Source organism: Rana temporaria, chromosome 3 (assembly GCF_905171775.1).
Source record: "Rana temporaria chromosome 3, aRanTem1.1, whole genome shotgun sequence".
Classification (NCBI taxonomy): domain Eukaryota; kingdom Metazoa; phylum Chordata; class Amphibia; order Anura; family Ranidae; genus Rana; species Rana temporaria.
In genome coordinates this window covers 181,185,791-181,205,960 of record NC_053491.1, presented here as the reverse complement: position 1 = coordinate 181,205,960, position 20,170 = coordinate 181,185,791, and the positions used below count along the sequence as shown (strand labels likewise).

Here is a 20,170-nt window from a genome sequence, read left to right as displayed (position 1 = left end):
CGCTAAATTTCCAGTACATCCTTCCTGAGGACGGGTGCTCAGAACTGGACAGCATACTCCAGGCGAGGCTGGACCAGAGTCTTGTAGAGTGGGAGAATTATCGCTTTATCCCTGCAGTTAATCCCTTTTTTAATGCATGCCAATATTCTGTTTGCTTTTTAGCAGCAGCTTGGCATTGCATGCCATTGCTGAGCCTATGATCTACTAGGACCCCCAGGTCCTTTTCCATCCTTGTTTATGTCTATGGGCAGTATCCCTCTCATGGACACCAAAGATGCGTTGTTTATTCCCATGGATGCCAGGACAATTTCTCCTCCCAATGGCCACAGTTCGCTCACTCTAAAGTCTGAAGGACAGTAAACTGACCCTTTATTTAGAAAGTTTGGAGTCCCCTGCTCTAAAGCCTAGTACACACTATCAGAAAATCGGAAAAAATATTGCTTTCGAATTGATTGTTTGATAATCTGATTGTCAGTACACAGTTTTCTAAAGCCGCTCATGACCGTTCATTCGAAATTATCCGAAGGGACAAAACAATGTTCTTGTACAATTTTCGTTTAATCAGTACAGTATTTGTCCGGGAAAAAAAAAACTCAGAATAGAGAAGAACAAGCATGCTCCAAAACAAAAAAAATACATTATAATAAAACGCATTAGAACACTTCCGAAGTTGTATTCTGTAGTACAAGAATCTTCATACCTATAGCTCTTGATTTTTAATACAAGACTAGCATGGGGGAAAAAAAAACAGACCATTATTCTCATCTAATTTAAGAGGCTTAAGGTAAAATATTTCATTATCTTTTCGCTGCAAAGTATTGGGCTAGGGGTAGAGACGGGAAGCAATCACGACTATCAATGGTTACGAATTGCAGGTTAGATGAGGGCAAACAAGTATGTTCTCTTCAGGATCCTGTATTTGGCATTGCCTCAGGGTAGGCAACCCCACTTTTTGTAAACATGGTAACAATTTATGCAGGCAGAAAGAATTAAGTATTTTTTTGTGTGACAATATATTTGTGGGTTCACCTGCTGTAATATATGTCTTTTTACAGAGATCTGAAGAACAATGAAATTTCTTGGACCATTGAAGATATGACTGGAGCATTTTCTGGATTAGAAAACCTTAAAAGTCTGTAAGTTAAAATGGATCACTAATAGTAATGATGTTAGTATAGCATTTGTTTTTCATTTTGTTTTTCATTTAGGCTGCTGTTTTTATCACTTAAATGTCACAAATTGTGTTTCCTAAGTATTTTTTTCCCTCTTTCTTAAAGGATGCTCCAAGGTAATCGAATAGGATCAATAACGAAAAAGGCATTTTCATGGCTGGATGCACTTGAATATCTGTAAGTAATTGGTTTCTATAAATGAGCAGCCTTTTTTATAGAGTGAGAAATGCATTCTTAAAGTTGCTCTCCAAGGTTCAGCAAAATTCTAGTGTATTGTTTCTTGCTTAATTCTATCTCAATGAGTAAGTTTAACTGCTTAGCGACTGCCCACCATAGATATACTGTGGCAAGGCAGCCACTTTGTGCAGGATCACGTATCTAGTACGTGATCTGGCACTTCTGGGGCGCGTACGTGCACCGCTGCAGACACCACTCTCGCTGTGATTGGACACAGTGGGAGCCAATCAGCGGGTGAGAAAGGCAGAATGCTGCCTATGTAAACAAGGCAAACCGCTGTTTTTGAGAGGGGAATGTGCTGATCCTTTGTTCCTGCTAAGCAGGAACACAGATCTTTGCATTCCCCCAGTCAAAGTAACTCCCCCACAGTTAGTAATCACACCCAGGGAACACGTTCAACCCTTTGATCGCCCGTGTATATTTTTTAGCACTGATCACTGTATTAGTGTCACTGGTCCCCAAAAAAGTGTCAGTTAGGTGTCCAAGTGGTCCGCAGCAATATCGCAGTCCCGCTCTAAGTCACTGATCAACGCCATTACTATTAAATAAATAAAAAAACGTTGTCAACACTATAAATTTTGCGCAAAACATATTTTTTTAAATATGTAGCAAAATACATATATTGGCCTAAATGAAGAAATTTCATATATATATATATTTTTTTTTTACATAATTTTTTATTGGGAATGCTTTATAGCAGAAAGTAAAAACATATTTTTTTTCATTTTTGTTTGTATATAGCGCAAGAAATAAAAACCACAGAGGTGATCAAATACCACCAAAAGAAAGCTCTATTTGTGGAAAAAAGACATGCATTTTATTTGGGTACAGTGTCGCACGCCCGTGCAATTGTTAAAGTAACACAGTGCCGTATCGCAAAAAAATGGCCTGGTCATGAAAGGGGTTAAACCTTCCGTAGCTGAAGTGGTTAATAACCATTTTACATATAGATAAAACCATACTAGAACGGTTTGTTCCCATTTCTATGTAAAATAGGGATTGATTGATGCTGTTGTTACATATAAGAAAGCTCTCTACGAGTAAAACGATCACTGGTTATCTGATTGTAATCGCTTGCATCCCACAGTATTCACAAGACATGCCTGAAGTTGCCACAAGCTTTTTATAAATGTTGGCTCATGCTAAGCAATATCAACTCCTGTTAAGTGTGATGTTAATGTAACTAATAAGAAAATGCACCTAGTAACAAAATCAAAGTTTGATATGATTTATTTTATTTAAAATGATTGTAAAGGTTAATGTATTTTATGTTCTTCTTCTATAGGGATCTGAGTAACAATGCAATTGTGTCAATGCAGAGTAATGCATTTTCTCAAATGAAAAACCTACAGCAATTGTAAGTTATCATCTTTGTTTTAACGTTTGTTTTATGTTGCAAAAATATATGTATGTTTGTATTTTTTGACTCTTGATCTGTAGTGTTGCTTTAAATCACTTGATGTACAGCATATGTACAGAATGAAAGGTTCTTGTGTCAAAGAATTTAGGGCTTATGTGTTCAATCTGGAGGATAACAAAAGTAATTAACACACATCTGCTTTAAGACCCCTTTCACACTGAGGGTGCATTGCAGGCGTTATAGCGTTAAAAATAGCGCCTGCAATCCGCCCTTAAAAAGCTACTCCATTGTCTCCAGTGTGAAAGTCCGAGGGCTTTCACACTGGAGCGTTGCACTAGCAGGACAGTAAAAAAAGTCCTGCTAGCCGCATCTTTGGAGCGGTGAAAGAGCGGTGTGTATACCGCTCCTTCACCGCTGCTGCCCAATGGGACAGCATGGCTATACCGCCCGCAATGCAATGCTACAGCAGCGCATTGCGGGCAGTTTTAACCCTTTCTCGGACGCTATCGGGGGTTAAATGTAGCCCTGCTAGTGGGCCCATAGCGTCGGCGGTAAAAATAGTTGCGTTTTACCGCCGACACTATAGGTGGCTCAGTGTGAAAGGGGTCTTAAGCCACCTTTTGAGAACTTGTTACGTGTTATACCCATAATTGGGGTGTAACATGTTCAGCATCCTCTCCAGATCCAACCCTGTGACAGAGGGCAGGGGATCCTCTACCCGCATCCGCTATCACAATTTGAAAACAGCGCGGCTGTATAGGACTCCACCCATACAGCTGCGTCATTCAGTTTTGAATGAATAGACTGCAAGTACCTTCAGCTTGCCGCAGCTGACGGCTTGCAGTTCTCAATGCACTTTGACAGTGCTGGTGAGCGCCATCAGAGTGCATTGATCTTCCTGCCTACTTGTAATGTAAGTACAGGCGCACAGCTTTCCTCAGAGTCTGCAGGAACCTGGCATTGCACCCGCGATCTGCAGGCTCCTTAGAAAATAAATAATGCACATTTTTTATTTATTTTTTACCTGCAAAGAAATATATATATATATATATATATATATATATATATATATATATATATTTTTTTTTTTCAAATGGTTAACTTATCCATTTATTATGTAGCCTTCACTCGCAAAAAAGCAACTCTGCTATGACCTTCATATATTCTTTACGCTAGCTTGTATGTATCACTTCCTCCTTTAATTACTTTTCAGGGGAAATAATGAGAGCTGCTGTTGTGAGTCATTGTCCTGTAACAAGCATAAATGATATTACACATGCTTGTTTCATGTAAGAGAAGGAAAATTGGAAGTAAACAGTCCCTGAAGCCTGTACTTTCATCAAGTCCTCAATAGCTGTTCCCATATTTGTCACGACAGGTTGCCTTAATTGCAATATGTGTGAAAGGGGAGTGAAAGTTTTCCCAGGTGCATCAGTATTATATTTTTTACGACTATACTTAATAACTCTGCACACTTCTAGATTACCCTGTCCTGAATGAGATGTCAGCAATGCAGACACCTTGTTTTCTCATAGAAAAGGCTTTCTTCAGCTTAGCAGTTTGCAGAACTAGAACACCTGAAGAAAACCCCACAAATATTAATGTCTTTCTCAGTGTCCCTGAAGGAATTCAACCTAACCTATTTATGCAGACTACAGTACTATATATTGTATTGTTTATTTACAGGAAAGAGTCTGTATTGTTTCAGTTAAAGAGGAAGTAAACCCTGATGGGTTTTACTTCCTCCCCCCCCCCCTGCTTTCCTTTGCAAAGTGAAAGCATAAAGGGCTAGAATGTGTTATGTACCACTTACCTGCAATCAAAACCCACGCTGTGCCCACTGGTGGCCGCATCCATCTTCACTCCCTTCCGTCTGGGCCACGGACTCCAGCTCTAACTGGCCGGAGCCACGTGACATCACTGCGGGAGCCTTCAGACACGGCACTTGCTAGTGAAAAAATAACACGGAGGGCCGTTTCTTCACAGCGCATGCGCCGATGACGTCTGCGCAAGCATATATGGTAAATATCTCCTAAACCGTGCAGGTTTAGAAGATATTTCCAGTACCTACAGGTAAGCCTTATTACAGGCTTTCCTGTAGGTACAAGTGGTGTAACTAGGTTTACAACCACCTTAATGTGTGCATTAAAACTTGCATTTAATTTTTAAACTTTTACCTACAGGTAAGCCTATAATAAGGCATACTCATAGGTACTGAAAATATCTCTTAAACTTGCTTGGTTTAGGAGAGATTTACCATATACGTTTGCGCCAACGTCATCGGCGCATGCAAGCTGAAGAAACAGCTTGATTCCTGCTGTTTCTAAAGGGCCTGTGCCGTGACCGGCGCCAGCCAATCGCAGCGCCGGGAGAGACATGTCACGAACACTGGTGTACGGGGGCCGCTGCAACAGCTTCGATCTAAACTAAGTATTTCATAATGAGCTAGTATGCAATGTATACCAGCTTATTATGCCTTTTGTCTTGCAGGTTTTTATGTTTATTTAATATTTTTTACATTGGTTTACAACCACGTTAAAGACTTTTATTGCCAACTGTTAACAATCCTATGAAGAATCATGTATTTTTCCTTTTCATACAGACATCTAAACTCTTCAAGTCTTTTATGTGACTGTCAGTTGAAGTGGCTGCCTCAGTGGTTAACGGAAAATAAACTGCAGAAGTTTGTAAAAGCAAATTGTGCACATCCCCAAAGTCTCAAGAGCAAAAGCATCTTTGCTGTTAGTGTTGATGGATTTGTGTGTGGTAAGTTGGGGTTGTTTTTGTTTTAATTCTTTTCCTTGCCTTATGTTCCATTATTGTATGGATGTGTGTATGTATGTAATTGATTTTTGATGAATCTGAGCTTAACATAAAATAAACCTACGATAGATCATCATTGGTCCATATTATTTCCGCTGCTGCTTCATTTTGAATACATGTGCTTTGCTCATTATTTCAGAAACATAATTTAAACATTAACGGGCCTTTGTAAAAGTCTTTTGAAAGAAGGACTGCTTCTTTTAATTTTTCTTTCACACAGCAGCTATATATCCTTGTGGTATAGGAGAATAAATAGTAGACAGAATGCATTCTGGGGGCAGAGTAGAAGAGAAATGGGGATATAAAATGTATCCTCCTATCTCTTACATATGTGTGTGTGTGTGTAAATATTAGGGCTGTTACTGATTTAAGTTTTCGTTTTCGATTAATCGATTTTTTTTTAAATCGATTAATCGACTAATTTCGATTAATTATAACCGTCCACATCTCCCCCAGTAATCTCCACATCTCCCCCAGTAATCTCCACATCTCCACTGCCTCGTCCACATCTCCCAGGCAACAGACGATGACGTCAGCGCGCCGCTAATAGGCCGCTGCCTGGTGTACCAAGATGGCCACGGCTCCCGAGCTAGGCCGAAGCCGCGGCCTTTCCTATGGGCGAGCCCGCAGTGCTCAATCCGCGGATCTCGTATTTGATCAAAAATATTTTGATCGATCAAAGAAATTAATCAAGGAATTAATCGTTAATTTCTGCAGCCCTAGTAAATATATATTTATTTTATAAAATAATTTGATATCTTCCTTCAGACTTTCATTAATGTCCACTGCGATTTACCCGTTCCCTATCACAGGCCATTAGCAGTACCTTGAGCCCCATAATTCAATTATAGCTTGAAGTGAATGTAATACTTTATACTACTGTGTACATTTTATCCAGAGATTATGCAGTACTGTTGAACTATATTTGCTTAATTTAATCTCTGTATTTTTTTCTTTTTTCTTTTCCATACCTACAGATGACTTTCCAAAGCCACAGATCACTGTTCAGCCTGAAACACAATCTGCAATAAGAGGCTCCAATGTGAGTTTTATATGTTCGGCAGCCAGTAGCAGTGACTCCCCAATGACATTCTCATGGAAGAAAGACAATGAGCTGTTGCATGATGCTGAGATGGAAAATTATGCTCACCTGCGGGCACAAGGTGGGGAAGTAATGGAGTACACGTCTATCCTGAGATTGCGTGATGTGGAGTTTGACGGCGAAGGAAAATATCAATGCGTCATTTCTAATCACTTTGGAACCTCGTACTCTGTTAAAGCCAAACTAACTGTGAACAGTAAGCATCAGTTTTTTTTTTTTATGTTGTGTTGGGCAAATATAGTTCTAGTGTTGGCTAAAATGTTTGATTATTATTTTTTTACTTTTGCAGTGCTTCCTTCATTTATGAAGATGCCTATAGACCTCACCATTCGGGCTGGATCAACAGCTCGCCTGGAATGTGCCGCGGTTGGGCATCCAACACCTCAGATTGCTTGGCAGAAAAACGGTGGCACGGACTTTCCTGCAGCTCGTGAGAGGCGGATGCATGTTATGCCAGAAGATGATGTGTTCTTTATTGTGAATGCAAAAGTCGGGGACACTGGAGTGTACAGTTGTACAGCCCAGAACAGTGCAGGAAGCATTTCAGCTAATGCTACACTCACGGTTTTAGGTAAGTGTTTTAAACACACTCGTATCAGTATCTGCTTGTATAATACATGTTTAAGATCCATCTTTTAAAATTGCCTTTAGAAAATAAGATAAAGGTCCTTTTTTATAACGCTAAGGTTCTAGCTAAAAATAAACCATGAAAAGCAAATAAAATAATAAAATAAAAAACCCAGTTAAAATGTCTGTACATGCAAGTATCATGTATTATAATGCATTTATCCTTTTTGTCAATTCAGAAACACCGTCATTTCTGCGCCCGCTCGTGGATCGTACTGTATCGAAGGGAGAAACCACAGTTCTGCAGTGCATCGCAGGTGGAAATCCCACTCCAAAAGTAAACTGGACGAAGGATGATAGTCCATTGGTTGTAACAGAGAGACATTTCTTTGCTGCTGGAAACCAACTTCTAATTTTAGTGGATACAGATTTTGCAGACGCTGGAAAATATACTTGCGAAATGTCCAATATCCTTGGAACGGAGAGAGGCAATATTCATCTTTCAGTCGTTCCCAACCCAACGTGCGATTCCCCTGCAAATGCCACCCCGTCATTGGACGATGATGGATGGACCACAGTTGGTGTTGTAATAATAGCAGTGGTTTGCTGTGTGGTGGGAACCTCCCTTGTCTGGGTGGTCATCATATACCACACAAGGAGAAGGAATGAGGATTGCAGTGTCACTAACACAGGTGGGTACAATAGCAGAGCAAGGCAGGAAAGAAAAAACATTACTTTTCAATTTTGGTTAATCAGATTGCCATGTAACTGTGCCAAACAAATTTGGAAAACATATGTTACAATATAAGCTTCATCTGGCAAGCCACCAGTATGGTTTTTAAAGAGCTTGTCTATGCTCATGACAGTCTGACTTTGTACCGCAAAGCAAAAATACAGAAGTGCACACATTTCTTAAAAAGGCTTTAACTCTAATAATGAGAAGGTCACTTAAAGTGAAACTAACCAGCGTTGTTTTATGTAGCAGAAATATTAAAATGCTTGTACTTCCCTTTAGAGCTGATGACCTCTCTACTTAAAATCATTGATTTAACAGTTTTAAAAAACAGTTACATTTAGAGCAGATGGTGGGAATGTTAGGCCCCGTACACACGACCGAACATGTCCGATGAAACTGGTCCGCGGACCAGTTTCATCGGACATGTTCGGTCGTGTGTACGGCCTATCGGACCGTTTTCCAGCGGACAAAAGTTTCTTAGCATGCTTAGAAACTTGTCCGCTGGAAACCTGTCCGTCGGACATGTCCGCTGGTTAGTACGTCTAACCAGCGGACCGAAATCCCGCGCATGCGTCAAATTGATTCGACGCATGCGTAGAAGCATTGAACTTCCTGGTTTGCGCACATCGCCGCGTCACCGCCACCGCCACGTCACCGCGTTCTCTGTCCGCGGGGATTTTGGTCTGATGGTGTGTACACACATCAGACCAAAATATCCCAGGAGACATGTCCGATGAAAACGGTCCGTGGACCGATTTCATCGGACATCTCTCCTCGTGTGTACAGGGCCTAACAGTCACATTGGTTGTGCTCTCAACCAAACTGTCAAACCCATCCAATGGCTGGTGTCATGACTGATTACATGCGCAGCATCATGGCAGTTGAAGATTAAACACAGGCCAAGATGGCAGCTTCCTTATCTGAAAACATTAGGGGGGCTTATTTCCACTTTAATCTGGAGCTTAATATACCGTATATACTCGAGTATAAGCCGACCAAATATAAGCTGAGGCACCTAATTTTACCACAAAAAACTGGGAAAACTTATTGAACCGAGTATAAGCCTAGGGTGTCCATCTGCATGCCTCACTGTGCCTCACTTTGCCTCACTGTGTCCATGTGCATGCCTCACTGTGTCCATGTGCATGCCTCACTGTGTCCATGCCTCACTGTGTCCATGTGTATGCCTCACTGTGTCCATGCCTCACTGTGTCCATGTGCATGTCTCACTGTGCCCATGCCTCACTGTGACCATACCTCACTGACCATGCCTCACTGTGTCCATGACTAGACTGACGTTTAACATGGGAGTCTATGGAAGGGGTTCCCGGCTTTGCACACTTGTAGAGGAAGAGTGGGGCTACATGTGTGCCAGGTTCAGGGTACCTACGGCCGGCCAGTACCGCGTCCCCAAAGTCTGGGAGATCAGGCGCAAAAAGGTGAAGTATAAGCCGAGGAGGGCATTTTCTGCACAAAATAATGTGCTGAAAAACTTGGCTTATACTCTAGTGTATACGGTAGCTTTTTTAAAGTAGTCCTGTCCTTTGGAGACCTAAAATGTTAAAGTGGTTACTATGGTGTGTCTGTGTTTGGCTTTGCTTTAAGCATATGAGACCCCAGTGCTGTTGTGAACGAGCAAGCTATCGCTTGTGAAACGCGTCAACTGCTGCCCTGTGTTTGTCTAATCTATTGTGACAATAAAGACCAAGCTAATTTGGAGTTCCAGTGTGCCACCAATTCTTTGTTTTGTTGGTCTTCTATGGTGGTGAGACGAGGTCTGCACCTTTGATCTGCCTTTGCACCTGTGCGGTGTGCTTCCTCTTTGGTCAAGGCTTCAGTGCTGCCTGGGAGCCCTGAATTTTTTTTTTTTTATATATATTAAAAAAGAAAAAAAAACTCTTGATAGTTATGACACCAGCCCCATTTGACAGGTTGGGAGCACCTTGCTCAGTACATATTCCTTGATTCGTGTTCATATGTTCGATCTTTTTGAAAAATGTAAGAGATTTGGAAGGCCGTTTACATCTTGACTATAGATCTCATACCTAATGTGTGTGTAAGGAATTTTTTTGTTGTTTCCGTGTCTCTGTCAAGCACATGCAGATGACATTTGCAGAAACTACGGTTTTCAAAAATGCATCATGGTAGAAAATAGCTCTAGTATAGGTCTTTGTCTGATGTACTTTTTTTTTTTTTAATGAAGCCAGGTTCAGCACTGCATATTAACTGTTCACCTACTGCACAGAAAGTTGGGTACATTGATTAGTGGTTTGATAGTAATTGACTGCTTTTGATTTCCATTATACCGGAGTTCTATTTTCTTTTTAATACATGTTATGGATCGATTTCAAGTTTTAGCATGCCAATCATATATATTTTTTTATTAATATTCACAGATGAAACCAACCTACCTGTGGACACACCCAGCTATTTGTCCTCACAGGGGACACTAGCGGAGAGACAAGATGGATACATCCTTTCTGAACACGGAAGCCATCATTTTATTTCTTCCTCTATGAGTGGATATTTCTTGCAGCAAAGGAATGCCAATGGTAGGATATGTGCCAATGTTTTTATTCTTCTTGTTTCCTTCGTTTTACTAATAATTTTGAACAATTTGAAGCTGTATTTTTAACCTAGAAAACTGTGTTGGTGGACAAGCTTCTGATTTGCTAATTCATTGCCAATCTCCAAGGTCTTTATAAAATGTTTAGGCACTATAATATATTCCAGCAGGGATTCTGAACTGGGTTTTTAATTAGGTCACGTATACAGTCTTTCCTATGACCACAAAGTTCCCAACTTCTTCCATTAAATAAGTGTTAAAGCACTAAAGCCTCGTACACACGCATGGTTTTCTCTGCAAGAATCAGCAAGAAAACAGCTGGCAGGGCTTTCTTGCAGAGTAAACCGTGCGTGTGTACGAGGCTTTGAGGTTTCTCGTCAAGAAAACTGCCCAGAATCTCGACGAGAAAAATAGAGAACCTGCTCTCTATTTTCTTGTCATGATTCTCAGCAGTGCTTTCCTGCCGAGAAACCCAAACGTGTGTATACTTACCTGTCGCTGTGGAAACTTGCGCATGCTCAAAATGACTTAGACGCATGCGCGATAGCTTCCAAGACATAGGTAGGGTGTAGCAAGATGGTGGCGACGGCATCAAATGTGACGAGTGCATGCTTGTCGTAATTGATGACGTCATCGCGTTCGTGCCATTCAAAAGAACGGCGGTTCTTTTGAATGGCCCGTGTGTACACTCGCCCGGCAAGAGAATCTTGCCCAAGAATCTCGTCAGGAAAAACTACGTTTTTTTCCTGGCGAGATTCTGGGCCGTTGTATATGGTTTAATGTGTGAAACAGGAAGACTTTTCTTTATGCTTCCATACAAGAAGTGCTTATACACCTGCATATGGTGATGCCTAGTACACACGATCGATTTCCCTGATGGTCAAAAGACCGCCGGGAAAACCGAAAACCGTCTCGGTCCCCTTTACCCTGTACACACGGCCGGTTTTCCCGACAGGAAAACTGCCAGGAGAACTTTGGTCGGGAAAACCGGCATAAGTCATTAATAAACTGTCATCCATGGCCAAATTTACTGGTAGCATTTAGGGTTATGAAATATTAATTATGTTGGTCTTGCTTTCTGTTTGTCACTTAACAATCTGAATCATGATTATCAGCGAATTAAAAGAGCAGTCTGTATTGCTCTGTGGAAAACATCAAGCTTCGTGCATACAGATTTAATTGGCAGCACAAACAGACCTTCTATCATATTAACTGGTTAACGCCCGCCGCATGTACATGTATGTCCACAGAATGGCACGTACAGGCATATGGGCGTACATGTACGTCCCCGCCTTTCCGCGGGTCGGGACCCCCCCCCCCCCCGGTACATGCGGCGGTCGGTAACCCGTGGGGAGCGATCCGGGACGACGGCGCGGCTATTCGTTTATAGCGATCGCTCCCTGGAGCTGAAGAACGGGGAGAGCCGTATGTAAACACGGCTTCCCCGTGCTTCACTGTGGCGGCTGCATCGATCAAGTGATCCCTTTTATTGGGAGACTCGATCGATGACGTCAGTCCTACAGCTACACCCCCATCAGTTGTAAACACACACTAGGTAAACCCTAACTCCTACAGCGCCCCCTGTGGTTAACTCCCAAACTGCAACTGTCATTTTCACAATAAACAATGCAATTTAAATGCATTTTTTGCTGTGAAAATGACAATGGTCCCAAAAATGTGTCAAAATTGTCCGAAGTGTCCGCCATAATGTCGCAGTCACGAACAAAATCGCTGATCGCCGCCATTAGTAGTAAAAAAAAAATAATTAATAAAAATGCAATAAAACTATCCCCTATTTTGTAAACGCTATAAATTTTGCGCAAAACAATCGATAAACGCTTATTGCGATTATTTTTTTTACCAAAAATAGGTAGAAGAATACGTATCGGCCTAAACTGAGGGAAAAAAAATGTTATATATGTTTTTGGGGGATATTTATTATAGCAAAAAGTAAAAAATATTGCATTTTTTTCAAAATTGTCGCGCTATTTTTGTTTATAGCGCAAAAAATAAAAATCGTAGAGGTGATCAAATACCACCAAAAGAAAGCTCTATTTGTGGGGAAAAAAAGGACGCCAATTTTGTTTGGGAGCTACGTCGCACGACCGCGCAATTGTCTGTTAAATCGACGCAGTGCCGAATCGCAAAACCTGGCCTGGGCATTTAGCAACAAAATGGTCCGGGGCTTAAGTGGTTAATAAAGGCTTTTATGATTGATCATAGCTAATCCTAACTTGCACACCCATAGAAATATATATACCGTATTTATGAATTTCTGTCATATTTTTTCTTTTTTAAGGTGTTTGCCAATTGGATAATGGAAGTGAACCAGATTTAGAGGCTGTGGCTGATCCACTATTGTTTAACTACATGGGGCCCCAGAGTTCATTGTACCTGAAAGGAAATGCCTACAACCAGGATACATGTGAGACCTATCACTCAGGTTAGTTTACTTACTACATCACATAGTGGTATGTTTATACAGAGCTGGGCCTAAGTTAATATTTGTTTTATTTATTTATTTTTTCCGTAAAAAAAGGATACAGTCTCGATCAGAAACTGGTCAACTTAAACGCATACGAACAGGATTACTTAAAACAAAAGGACTTCAGGTTATATGTACAACAAGATGATGCCGAAGATGATGATGATTATTTCATCACAAGAACAGATATTCATGGAACATATCCTCCTCTGGTTAACTCCTTTCCTGGCACTGTCTGCAACAAGTCTGAAGAGAACAGAGCAAGGATAGAATCTGAGACGGATCTTTATGTGCAGAAGAACAGTCCTGAAAAGAATTCCTATATGGGTGAGTGTGGTGGTGTTATTTGTTATTTATGCTTTTTTTTTGTTTGTTAGCTGTAGTATATTGTTTTATTAGGGACCCATGGCAGTTTGTTTGCCTATAGCCTACCTTTTTTCGATGACTACAATTTTTTTATGGCTTTTAAGTTCCCAGAAGCTCTAAATTAATTGAACGTACAATATGCATATGATTAAAAGAAAATATATCCTCCTTTTCTATTTGCGTGTTTAGAAAGGCGTAAAATATGTTTCAATAATAAGTATTGACCCGATAATAACTTTGTAAGTAAACAATAGCAGTTAATTTATATATGCAAAGTATACATCTGTTGGTTGCTGACAAATTTTATACTATAATTTAACAATTTAGGGGTAAATCCACGTACATCGGCGCATTATTGTGCCGGGCGTAGCGTATCTAAGATACACTACGCCGCCGTAACTTACCTTTTTTTTTCTCGAATCCTCAAAGAATTTGCGCCGTGAGTTACGGCGGCGTAGTGTATCTTTGGCGGCGTAATGGCGCGGCATTCAAATCTCTGTGATGGGGGCGTGTTTTATGTAAATACGTCGTGACCCAACGTAAACAATGTTTTTTTAAACTGCGCATGCGCCGTCCATGGGGGTATCCCAGTGCGCATGCTCAAAATTAACCCGGAACAAGCCAATGCTTCCGACGGTGACGTCATTCTACGCAAATCCCTATTCGCGAACGACTTATGCAAACGATGTAAAAAAAATTAATTTCTACTCGGGAACGACGGCCATACTTAACATTCAGTACGCCTCATAACAGTAGCTTTTACTATAGGCCGGAAAAAGCTGAACGCAAACGACGTAAAAAAAAATGCACCGGCCGGACGTACGTTCATGGATCGCCGTAACTAGCTAATTTGCATACTCGACGCGGAATTCGATGGAAACGCCACCTAGCGGCCGCCGAAAAATTGCATCTTAGATCCGACGGCGTACTAAGATGTACGCCTGTCGGATCGACCCGAGATGCCGTTGTATCTTGTTTTGTGGATACAAAACAAAGATACGACGCAGGAAATTTAAAATTACGCCGGCGTATCAATAGATACGCCAGCGTAATTCTTTTGTGGATCTGCCCCTTAATTTTGATTGATCTATTTTTTTTTTTTATATACATAATTTTTTTTTTTAGTTATGTATAAGATATAATCTGTTTTTACATTTTTAAAACCAATAGTTGCCTGCATATCATTTGGGTATGTTTATGCAGAATTAGCAATGTTGGCACACCACTTTCCCAGTTACAGAAAATGGCAACAGCACATGTAACTTTTTTGTTCAGTGTTATGCACTGCATGCATGTGGCTTCAATCTGTGCTTGACTTCCACATCCTGTGTTCTCATATTTCCTTTTTCAAAATTGCTCTAACACTTTGGAGTTGGGACCAATTTTTTTTGTTTTTTTCAACCCACAAGTGAAATATACACTCTTATTCTTCGGAATAAATTGTACTTGGTCCTACTCTATTTTATGGACTGTTTTCCAAATTTTCATTTTAAATACTGACAAATTCCTAAGAGCGCAATCGCTATGTCATAAATTGTCAAAGTACCTTGCTCATGTCACATATTTACTCTGCTTGGTGCAAGTGAGCCCTGGAGTTCTGAAATAGTTCACGATTGGTGACAATAGGTCAGAGTAGTTGATATTCTGAGACAGTATATTAGAATTCTGACCTATTATTGCAGGTTAAATTGAGTTACATATTTAGTGGAAAAATATTTTACAAATGTATTATTGCTGGAGATGTACAACTGGCAGTCATTGTCTAGAAGCTGACATCTTCTCATCACACCTAGTCCTTGGTGGCCTTGGTTATGGCAGTGAGGTTATTGAACAATGAACATTTTAAATAAAAAATGTACTGTATATACTCGAGTATAAGCTGAGTTTTTCAGCACATTTTTTTGTGCTGAAAATGCCCCCCTCGACTTATACTCGAGTCACCTTTTTGCGCCTAATCTCCCGGACTTTAGGGACCCGGTACCGGTCGGCCGTAGGTTCCCTGGACCCCAAACTTGGCACACATGTAGCCCCACTCTTCCTCTACAAGTGTGCAAGTTTGTTGTTGGGGGACCCACGGCCGGGGAGCACCAATTTTTCAAAGCCGGGCACCCCTTCCATAGACTCCCATGTTAAACAGTCATTTCTCCAGTAACTTTGGGGACCCGGTACCGGCCGGTCGTAGGTCCCCTGGACCCGGAACTTGGCACACATGTAGCCCCATTTCTCCTCTACAAGTGTGCAAGTTTGTTGGCTGGGGAGGACCAATTTTTCAAAGCCAGGCACCCTTCCCATAGACTCCCATGTTAAACGTCAGTCTACTCATGGACACAGTGAGGCATGGGCACAGTGAGGCATGGACACAGGCATGGGCACAGTGAGGCATGCACATGGACACAGTGAGGCACAGTGAGTGAGGCATGCAGATGGAAACCCTAGGCTTATACTCAAGTCAATACGTTTTCCCATTTGTTTGTGATAAAATTAGGTGCCTCGGCTTATATTCGGGTCGGCTTATACTCAAGTACAGGCATACCCCGCTTTAAGTACACTCACTTTACATACACTTACGAGTAAGGACATACCCGTGAGTTTATGTAAAGGGCCTCACAAGTACTGTACAGACATTTTGCAGCCACAATAGAAGGAACTGAAGCTCAGAGAGCATAGCCTGCCTTGTTCTAGTGTGCCCCTGACACCCCCACTACAGCCCATGAGACCTCAACTACAACCCCCTGATCCCCCACTACACCCTAGAAGTGAAAAAGGGTATTGTTTCACTTTAAGTACATTTTCGTTTTACATATATGCTCTGGTGCCATTGTGTACTTAAAAGTGGGGTATGCATGTATATATGGTAATGTAATTTGGCTAAGATCAGTGCATTAATAGCAATTATTTTTCTTTATTTACAGGCACATTTGGAAAATCTATATGGAAGCCCCCCCAAGATTCCTTTCTGCACACAGTGGATTATGTCTCTTCCCTGAGTGATTCTAACTCGTCATTGGATATACCATTTGAGTGTGATAAAGAAGAGTCAACAAAGACTGTTTTACCTGATGAACCAGGAAATATGTTACATAAACCAAACCACCTAGAAAATCACAGGACTTCTATATTTTACAGCTATGACATGGACACATAGCAGAGTTGCACTATTTACATTCTTTAAGCCAAAGACATCAACGTGCTACCTCAGCTACTTTATCCAAAGGAGAAAAAAAGACACTTATTATCACATGCTTGAATGCCAAGGCTCTAAAATGAAATTTCAGAAGATACATCTGAAAGAAAATATTTGCATTAACATGCAATTTTTATAAAAATGAAAAGCGTAATTTAAAAAGTGTAAATATTGATATAAATATTTTGTATTTTTATAATGAGATTGTTTTTTTTTTTTAATGGAAAAGCTATTGCTAATGAATTATAACAAGTATTGTACATTTGCACAATATGTTGAATAAAATATGGCAACAGGTTTCTTAAGTAATTTTCATAAGTGACTCTGTTCTACTAAATATACAAAATATGCATGTAATGAGACCCATTTGCTTATAGTGCCGCAGGAGAATGTGGAGCTGTACAAATCAGAAATACAGATGAAATCAATCATAAGCAGTACCCATTCCACAATTGGAACTGTGTTTTTCAGCTTCTTTTTTTTTTTTTGTGCGCAAGTGAAGGTCTAGATATGTTTACCATGAATAATGCATATAACCGTTTTAAGCAGTATAATTTTTGCTCTCCTCGTTTTATCCCTTTTGAATTCCACCTCTTCTTTTTATGTTTAGAAATGTAATTATTGAATACTTTACTCTAAGCGCCACTTAACCTATTGCACGCTAGTAGTGCTCCATGTTAATGAACATTCTAATATGTGTTAATGCTCAGTACAGCAACCTATATGCATGCTGCGGTGCATTGCCATTCATTTTCAATGACAAGCACGAAATGCACTTACCTCCCAGTGCACTGGTGTCCACTCAAATTATTATTTAAATTTTTTTGGGCCCGATGACACTGACTGAAAAACACCCAACAATGTGCAAAAAGCTACTTTCACACTGCTCCATTGCAAAAATGCAGTAAAAGCGCATATGCATTTTTGCCACGTTTCCCGTTCATCGTGCACCTTTGAAAAAAGGACATGTGACTTAACGCAACTGTGGGTGCATTTGTGATGCATTTTTTTATGTGGTTTTCGTTCAGTGGGGAGGAGTGTTTTTTTTTTTTATGGTGTTTTTTTTTTTACCGCACCAAAATTGCAACAAGCAGGACTTTAAAAAACGAACCTGGGACTGATCTTTGTGAAGAGTTCCATAGAATTTATTGGTGATGTGTTTTTTCTTCTGCTTTTTTTAATAATAAAAAAAAAACAGAAAAAAACTGATCAGTGTGAAAGCAGTCTTAGTGCAAAGAGGCCATAGCCTATGAGGCCGCGTACACACGGTCGGTCAAAACTGATGAAAACGGACTGAAGGACCTTTTCATCGGTCCAAACCGATCGTGTGTAGGCCCCATCGGTCAGTTATCCTTCGGTCAAAAATTTTAGAACTTGCTTTAAAATTGAACCGATGGACTGGTAACCGATAGGTCAAAACCGATCGTTAGTATGGAAAACCATTGGTTAAAAAGCCGCGCATGCTCAGAATCAAGTTGATGCATGCTTGGAAGCATTAAACTTCGTTTTTTTTTCAGCACGTCGTTGTGTTTTACGTCACCGCGTTCTGACACGATCGTTTTTTTAACTGATGGTGTGTACGTACGACAGACCTTCGGACCGTTCTCATCAGATGGACTGATCGTGTGTACGCGGCCTGACAGTTTAAAGCAGTTGTAAACCGTTGGTGCTTAGAGGAAAAAAAATTCCTTCAAGGCAATGTCATAATGTGCTAGTATGCATTGCATACTAGCACATTTTGAGAAACCTACCTTAGAATTAAGACCTTCAGGGCAGCGATGTTACCGCTGAGAGGGCTGACCTCTTCCCCTGGTCTTCCTTCCGGGTTCGCGGCCTCCGGCTACATGAGTGGTCGGGGGCGTGATGGTGTCACTCCCACACATGCGCATGGGAGCTGCCGTTTCCGGCACTGGCTCTAAAGGTCCAGCATTGTAAGCCGGACCTTAAGAGCGAATGCGCTGATGATTTCATCGGCTCCATACGCTCTGAATATCTCCTAAACTGTGCAAGTTTAGGAGATATTCACAATACCTACAGGTAAGCCTTATTAAAGGCTTACTTGTAGGTACAAGTGGTAGTACAGAGTTTACTACCACTTTATGGTTGTTGTTTTTTTATGTGCGTGATGGTGGCAGAGGGTGCTTGCTAATACTCCCTTTCGCCTCCTTTCAAGGAAGTTGAATTCAACTTATTTCTATAGTTCAAAATTATGCATAAAAGTTGAAGAATGAAGTTGATTAAAATTGAAGGGCCAAAGTACCTTTAGAGATTGGCACAGTCATGGTGGGTAGGTAAAAGAATATCTATAGAGTTGTTTCAGAATGGTGGGTAGGTAAGAGCCGGTTCACACTAGGGCTACACGACTTCCAGCGCGACTTTCAGAGGCGACTCCGACACGACTTGAACATGAACCACAGGGCGATCTGGGGCGATTTACAACCCGACTTGAAGTCGTCTCCAGGACAGGAGACTTTCCAGTGGCCAATAAAACAACAATCAGCTCTGGGAGAGGGAGGGGGGCAGGAGAGATTTGCCTGAGAAATGTATGTTATCTTCCTGGAAAGTAGCTTCAGATAAGACAGTGATCCGACTTCTGAGGCGACTTCCATTGAAATCAATGGGTACAAATCGCCTACAAGTCGGATTGAAGTAGTACAGGAACCTTTTCTGAAGTCGGATCGCCTTGAGTCGTGTGTATTAACACTGCTCCCATTCACTTCCATTGTTTTTCTCTACAATGCGACTTGGGACAACTTGAGGCGACATGAAGTCGGATGGCAAGTCGCCCCAGTGTGAACCGGCTCTTAGGGAGGTGTTTCAGACTATAAATTATATTTTATCCTTAGTAGCTACTTGGTAGTGTTGGTGGTGTATTTATTCTGAGGCAGCAGAGATGGTTGGCTGATGGTTTTGACCTATCCAGAGCGCTTATTTTTAATAAATGTCAACCTCTTAATGCTGGTGGGCAACCATCTGGTACACAGTTACACACTGCACTAAATAGACTGTCTTTAAAAGGATGCTAGAGGATGTGCAGACTAATACCCATGTTGCAACATCGGTTAAATATACAGACCCAATAGACACAGGGTCATCGGGTTTGATCAAAATAAATCATAACTTTCATTTATAGCTTCTATAAAGAAGAATACCTGCCTTCTTCAAGTGTCTTCATTTTCATTCTTTAGCCTCTCCTAGGCACATTTCAAAGGAAATGGATATGGAGTGATAGCCAGACATTTCCTCCCCTAAAAAAATAAACAATGCATCATGAAACCTCATTTAATGAAATGCTGATTCATGCTAAGGATATTTCCTGGTGACTTTAGCTCTAAATATTAGGATTTTTGCCAGTTCAATCATTTCTAATTGGAATGTTTATACATATTTCAATAATGTTGTACTGGTACTTTCAAGCAAAATACAATGCATTTTTGCTTATTTTGTAGAGCACCTTTTTTTAAGGCTGCAGCTTCGGCAAAATATGCTAAATTCCAACCTGTGGCATGAGATGAAAATAAGGCTCCAGTGCCATCCTCTACAGACTCTCCATCCAGTGATACTGATGCACT

The 20,170-nt window shown here is 40.8% G+C and overlaps 1 protein-coding gene across 1 annotated transcript in view; it reads left to right on the top strand.

Moving 5' to 3' along the window:
• LRIG3 (leucine rich repeats and immunoglobulin like domains 3) overlaps positions 1-16,907 on the top strand; it is a 42,289-nt gene extending 25,382 nt beyond the window's left edge. The window contains exons 9-19 of the mRNA XM_040343922.1: positions 1,056-1,136; positions 1,278-1,349; positions 2,695-2,766; positions 5,372-5,535; positions 6,570-6,890; positions 6,984-7,265; positions 7,501-7,953; positions 10,394-10,549; positions 12,863-13,006; positions 13,103-13,375; positions 16,327-16,907. Of these exons, the coding sequence (XP_040199856.1) occupies positions 1,056-1,136; positions 1,278-1,349; positions 2,695-2,766; positions 5,372-5,535; positions 6,570-6,890; positions 6,984-7,265; positions 7,501-7,953; positions 10,394-10,549; positions 12,863-13,006; positions 13,103-13,375; positions 16,327-16,559 (2,251 nt within the window). The 3' untranslated portion in view covers positions 16,560-16,907. The remainder of the gene's footprint in view (positions 1-1,055; positions 1,137-1,277; positions 1,350-2,694; positions 2,767-5,371; positions 5,536-6,569; positions 6,891-6,983; positions 7,266-7,500; positions 7,954-10,393; positions 10,550-12,862; positions 13,007-13,102; positions 13,376-16,326) is intronic.
• The last annotated feature ends 3,263 nt before the right edge of the window (positions 16,908-20,170 follow it).